This window comes from Hordeum vulgare, chromosome 7H, assembly GCF_904849725.1.
Source record: "Hordeum vulgare subsp. vulgare chromosome 7H, MorexV3_pseudomolecules_assembly, whole genome shotgun sequence".
In the NCBI taxonomy this organism is placed as follows: Eukaryota; Viridiplantae; Streptophyta; class Magnoliopsida; order Poales; family Poaceae; genus Hordeum; species Hordeum vulgare.
Window position 1 is genome coordinate 45,946,675 of NC_058524.1, and position 6,327 is coordinate 45,953,001.

At 44.8% G+C, this 6,327-nt stretch overlaps 1 protein-coding gene and 1 non-coding gene across 2 annotated transcripts; one reads left to right on the forward strand and one right to left on the reverse strand.

The window, feature by feature from the left end:
- Nucleotides 1-501: 501 nt before the first annotated feature.
- LOC123410714 (protein disulfide isomerase-like 1-5) lies at nt 502-5,320 on the forward strand. The gene is made up of 12 exons (XM_045103651.1): nt 502-1,122; nt 1,224-1,353; nt 1,483-1,648; nt 1,900-2,018; nt 2,200-2,280; nt 2,376-2,462; nt 2,622-2,693; nt 2,771-2,839; nt 3,089-3,166; nt 3,295-3,429; nt 4,740-4,793; nt 4,885-5,320. Exons 1-12 carry the CDS (start codon nt 635-637, stop codon nt 5,032-5,034), a joined length of 1,629 nt encoding a protein of 542 aa, XP_044959586.1. The 5' UTR covers nt 502-634; the 3' UTR covers nt 5,035-5,320.
- A 697-nt stretch (nt 5,321-6,017) lies between these two features.
- Nucleotides 6,018-6,168, reverse strand: LOC123414337. Its single transcript, XR_006614330.1, has one exon. It is a non-coding gene; the product is annotated as a U4 spliceosomal RNA (small nuclear RNA).
- Nucleotides 6,169-6,327: the final 159 nt, after the last annotated feature.

Below are 6,327 nucleotides of genomic sequence, written 5' to 3' on the forward strand. Positions count from 1 at the left end.
TCGTGAGAATATTTTCGTTTCAAATCCAAAGGCCTCGCCGTCTCACCCTTGCACGCCCCGGGCTCTCTCTCTTCCTTTCTTCAAGTCGTCCGGAATATAACTTTCTGTCTCTATGGAATAGCAAACGCAAAGAAATATTTCCATTGAATTTAAGAAATCTAGCAAAGCTCCTCCATTATTTTTATTTTTATTTTCGCTTGATCCAGACAAAAGGCCTTTGACCTCGTTAGAGAAGCCGAGGAGAGCTGACCTTCCTTCCTTCCTTCACCCATCACATGCAGATGCAGCTCCACCGGCTTACCTTCGCTTAACCACCAATCACGCGGTCACGATCCCAACCCCATGTGCCCCCGTCCCGTCCCGCCGACACGTCCCCGCCCTCACTGCCATGCGGCCCCGCCGTCGACACGGCCCCACCCGCCAGCCTCGCCACCGCCGCGGCGTGCGCGCTCGTCATTACCGTTTGAACACCCGAGCTCGCTCGCCTCGCCAGTCGCCATTAGCACCACTAGTAATAGCGCGCCGCGGCCCCTTCCGTTTCCGCGCACGCGCATTCGATCTCCCCTCCCCTCCTCTCCTCGTGCCGTCGTCGTGCGCGCGGGATTCCCTCTCCTAGATCTCGGAGGAGGACGCGATGAGGGCCACGCGGCGGCTCCTCGCGGCGGCGGCGCTCCTCGCTGCGCTGCTCGCGGTCTCGGCTGCGGCGAAGCTCGATCTGGACGACGTGGACGACTCGGAGGTGCTGGAGGCGCTGCTGGCGGTGGACGACGAGGAGGAGGCGGCGCCGCCGGTCTCGGGCGGGGGCGGGGGCGCGGAGGCGGTGCGGCGGACGCAGTCGATGGTGCTGGTGCTCGACAACGACAACGCCGCGCGCGCCGTGCAGGACCACCCGGAGCTGCTGCTGCTCGGCTACGCGCCCTGGTGCGAGCGCAGCGCCCAGCTCATGCCGCGCTTCGCCGAGGCAGCCGCGGCGCTGCGCGCCATGGGGAGCGCCGTCTCCTTCGCCAAGCTCGACGGGGAGCGGTTCCCCAAGGCCGCCGCAGCCGTCGGGGTCAACGGCTTCCCCTCCGTGCTCCTCTTCGTCAACGGCACCGAGCACCCCTACACCGGCCTCCACACCAAGTGAGCACGCTGGCTGCTCCTCTGTTCTGTCAATGATATGGCAGATGCCTTTGATCTGCTCGACGAATTGACTAAGTCACTTTTGTCTTTCTTCTTGACAGGGACGCGATAGTTACTTGGGTTAGAAAGAAGACCGGCACGCCAGTCATTAGGCTTGAGTCGAGGGATTCAGCTGAGGAATTTCTCAAGAAGGGCCAGACATTTGCTCTTGGCGTATTCAAGGATTACGAGGTATGCGAAATGCTTGATGTGGATGTTTAATTTGCAGGTTATGGCTTTGTCTCCGGTTAAAAACTTGAGAATGACGTTATACATTTGCTCAATTTTGTTGACTTGTTTATTCATATCCATTTTTGACAGGGAGCCGACCACGAAGAATTTGTGAAGGCAGCGACTGCTGAAAATGAGGTTCAATTCGTAGAAACAAATGATAGGAATGTGGCCAAGATTCTTTTTCCAGGGATTGCATCTGAAGAACAATTCCTGGGCCTTGTGAAAAATGAACCAGAGAAGTTTGAAAAGTTTGGTAAGTATCTTTTATGCAGATGTTCCGTTTTTTCCTTATTTACATTCTGGCCTTGCATGCCATGATTTGATGAGTAACTTATTAGTTACAATCCTTACTGAAAGATGCTATAAAAAAGAAAGATGATGCTGGGTTAAGCTTCAATGCCCAGTTTCTCATGCTTATCGATTTGGCGTACAATATAGTTATTGTAAGTGTAACAGTCATAATTTTTTGATATGTCCAGTAACTCATGTAATGCCATTTTACAGATGGATCATTTGAAGAAAAGGAGATAATTCAGTTTGTGGAGCTTAACAAGTTCCCACTAATTACTGTATTCACTGATTTAAACTCAGCTAAAGTCTATTCAAGCCCAATTAAGCTACAGGTTGGTACTCCCAGCCTTTCTAAATATTAACAAGTGCACTTTGGATATACATCACATTCTTCCCTAGTGGATTGAACTATGTAATAAGCCTTATAACTGTGAAGTGATCGTAGGAAATTATAAATGTACCCTTGGTCTTTTACATGGTTAATTTGATTTAGTTTCTGCAAATTTGTTCTAGGTCTTCACCTTTGCAGAGGCTTATGATTTTGAAGATCTTGAATCTATTGTTCAAGAGGTGGCCAGAGGATTTAAGACAAAGGTGTGCATTTTTGATATAAAAATATAGCTGCCCTGTGTCCTGTCCATTGTCGTCATATTATGCAATGACTAAAACAGTTTCTTTCCCCACTGCAGATAATGTTTATATATGTGGACACTGCTGAAGAAAACCTTGCAAAACCATTCCTGACTCTTTATGGCCTTGAAGGAGATAAACCTACTGTACGTTCATAGTGTTATGAATCTCATTCTGGAGTGATGTTTCCATATTATATATCTTTTCCCAGTAGATGCAGGTGTCCACATGTGTGCATTATGGTGGGAGTTTTTTCCGTATTGTTTAACGATATAGCCTGTTGCTAAAACTATAAAATTTACCAGGTTACAGCATTTGATACGAGCAAAGGTACTAAATATCTGTTGGAGGCAGATATTAACACGAAGAACCTAAAGGTAACGAATAGTTTATTTGATTTTATGGTCTTTTACTTGAGGCAAATTGATTAATTAGACCATGTACTGAATAACAGGAGTTCTGCTTAAGCCTTTTGGATGGTACACTCCCTCCATACTTCCGCTCAGAACCAGTACCACAAGAAGTAAGTTTTAATTTTGTCAAGTTTTGAATCTTGCAAGTTAATGTATCCTGATTCGAATTCCCTAAGCAGTCACAACTCAAATACAACCACATGTTGAGGTCCGAGCAACATATGCACTTGTTACTCCTGACATGTATACTTAGCCTTTGCTCTTAATAACCTCTGTTAACATATAGGTAATGCTGTGAAGATTGTGTAATTAGTATTCTTGACATGTGTAGTCTTTGACCCCCACCCACCATTTTGCAGAAGGGACTAGTTGAAAAGGTTGTTGGACGTACATTGGATTCTTCTGTCTTGCAAAGCCCTCACAATGTCCTCCTGGAGGTATTTGATTTTACTCAAAGTTATTTACCTTTGATTTTTTAGGCTCCAATATCCATGATTCGTCATTTTCAAACTATTTGATTGTTGTATCCAAGATCTCACACCCTTTTTTACATTGAAAAACATAGGCTTATGCACCTTGGTGTGTTGACTGTGAAGCCATCAGTAAAAACATTGAGAAGTTGGCCAAGCATTTCAGTGGTTTGGATAATCTTAAATTTGCACGTATTGATGCTTCGGTGAATGAACATCCAAAATTGCAGGTAATTCAATCTTTTTGCAGTACCATCATATATGCCCACAACATAGAGACCAAATACTTTCAACCACAGTCCTGCTATCCACTAAATTACAGTTTTCATTTTAGTATTGGGCTTATGTGCTGCTCCCTCTGTTCACAAATACTCCCTCCGTTCCTAAATACTCCCTCCGTCCTAAATTACTTGTCTTAGATTTGTCTAGATATGTATGTATCTAGACATGTTTTAGTGTTAGATACATCCGTATCTAGATAAATTTAAGACAAGTAATTTGAGACGGAGGGAGTATAAGTCTTTTAAGAGATTTCACTAGGAGTCTACATACGGAGTAAAATGAGTGAATCTACAATCTAAAATATGTCTATATACATCCGTATGTAGTCCACTAGTGGAACCTCTAAAAAGACTTATATTTAGGAACGGAGGGAGTATAAGATTTTTGAACTTTTTTCTAAATCGGATGTATATAGACACGTTTTAATGTGTTTGTTCACTCATTTCAATCTGTATGTAGTCCATATTGAAATATACAGAACATCTTATATTTGTGAAGGGTTACTACTATGAAAGCGCCTTCAGAAAAAATAATCATATGAAGGAGATTATTTTCAACCACATACACATTATCTGTTGGATTGCAGATTTCATTAACTATTGTTGGAATCATGTGCATTGATTTACCACACTAAGTGTTTTTTGGACAATTTCTGAGACTTTAGATTACTCTAAAAAGTAATAACTCTTTTTATGAATTTACAAGCTTTGGAATGTGCATAGTTACATCCATTAACTTTATAACTAAGCCCATAACAATTTGTGCTTTGAAGAACACACGAATATTGACATACATGAGGGTGAGTTTGTTTGTTGTTTACTGCAAATGGAAATGTTGATGTGGAGTTTGTTTGTTCCCCACCAAAAAAAAGAGGTGCTCACTGCAAATGTTGCCATGCATGGGCTTTTAAAGACAGCTCTATAAACAAAGAATAAGCAGAAATACGACTTCCTATATGTTGAAGATGAGGTTCTGGTGGAATTGCTGCTACTTATGACTGTACATGTATGCTAATTGCTATAAGGAAGAATAGCTTAATAAGTGACATAAATGAATGAGTGATAACTAGGATGTTCATTAAAGGTTAAATTTGTGAAAAGAGATCTGAAGTTTTTTAGTTCCGTTGCTTTTGACTGCTGGAACCTGGAAGCATAGTTTTTTTGCCATTATGCCGAACGAATGAATTGATCTAATAAACCTGCAATGACCTATCGAAGGTATTAACTTCAGCTTACGGTTTCCCCATGTTTTCATACAGGTAAACAATTACCCCACACTCTTGCTTTATCCTGCTGAAGACAAGACCAACCCGGTACGTCTACCGAAACAAAATGCAAACACGCCATAATTTACCCTTGGCCACGCGTTATTGATATATTGTTGCTCTCCTTCTGGAAATACAGATCAAACTTTCAAAGAAATTAAGCCTGAAAGACATGGCGAGATTCATCAAGGAGAAGCTGCAGATTTTGGACGTTGAGATTAAGGAGAAGCTCCAAGCTCCTGACGTCGAAACAGTAGCTGCGGCTGACAATGTCAAGGATGAGCTATAGTGGATTGCTCGTTCAAGCACGCTTGACGCGTTGAAGGAAAATGGCAGCATATCTGCGTTGCTATGGCAATGACCATGGAGCATGGCGTTTATAGAGAAGGAAATAGAGTAGGTGTTGATCACGGTTACACAGTAGACATCTAAAAATATATATGATGAATTGATCATGTACCAAATGTTCTAACACGTCAGTTGGCTATGTATGATGTACCACATGTTCTGAATTAGCTTCTTCATGTATTATAATGAAATAAAGTCAGGAACTCCGATATTAGATGTTGCATGAATATCCTAGCCGCCGCCAGGAGAGGACAATCTTCCGGCGCTGTCCTTCGGCGGCTCTCCTCGGCCGGCGATCTTGGTCGCCGGTGGTGAGGAGGGTCGTCGGATCCATACGTGTGGATCGTTTTTAGTTTTTGTACTCTAGGGTTGTAGGTTGTTCATCGTCTTGGCTTCGATAGCGGCAATGACGACGTTGAATAATGAGCATTCGGATCCTTCCCTGGTGAGGCCATCGCTCCTATGGTTGGGGATGGATTTGAAAATTAGTCTTTTCAAGTAAGGATGGCGTAGCGACGGCATCCTCGTGGTGTACCTGTGTCCTCGGGCTCCGTTGTTGCGACGACGTTTGCTCCAGCGTCGACGCGAAGCTTGGGAGGTAGTCCAGGAACGGATGCAGATTGTGGTCTGCATCTAAAAGACGGAACGGAACGTGTGATGGGTTCGTGGTTGGCTGGTATGGTTTCCTACTTCGACGTCTTACTCGTGGTGGGATGACAGATCTAGAGTTCGGGTTCGTGGTTGGCTGGTATGGTTTCCTACTTCAAAGTCTTAGTCATGGTGGAATGACGTACCCAGGGTGTTGCCCGGGACACTTTTAAACTAGTACACTTGCTTGTCAGAATTTTTTTGAATGAAGACGCCACTAAATTAAAATAGAACAAAGGCCTAAAATAACAGGACAAAATTTGGATATATTTGTAGGGCTTTCCCCTCTCCGAAGAGAGGGAGCCCTTCCAGAAATTCTCAGTGGCCCCGGAGGGCCAAAGAGGGGGTTTGGAAATAGTTTTCAACCAGCAATTGACGCGCCTCGGTATAACCTCACTAGCTGCGTCATTGCCCCAAGCGCAAAGATGCCTTCTCGCCTCCGCCCACCACCCCCTCTTATACCCCTCCCTCCCCCCTCCCCACCCCCCCCCGCCACCGAGGTGGGACTAATCCGTCCGACGCACCTCCCTCCCTCACGGGCAAGCAAGCGCGGGCCGCCTCCCCCACCCGAGTCGCTTCCCTGGGC

What these genes read in the sequence shown, in the direction of transcription:
- LOC123410714 (XM_045103651.1), top strand. Translation starts at nt 635, where the DNA reads ATGAGGGCCACGCGGCGGCTCCTCGCGGCGGCGGCGCTCCTCGCTGCG. An exon ending in CTCACAATGTCCTCCTGGAG is followed by an intron (nt 3,167 to 3,294) that starts GTATTTGATTTT and finishes TGAAAAACATAG; the next exon opens with GCTTATGCACCTTGGTGTGT. An exon ending in CTGAAGACAAGACCAACCCG is followed by an intron (nt 4,794 to 4,884) that starts GTACGTCTACCG and finishes CTGGAAATACAG; the next exon opens with ATCAAACTTTCAAAGAAATT.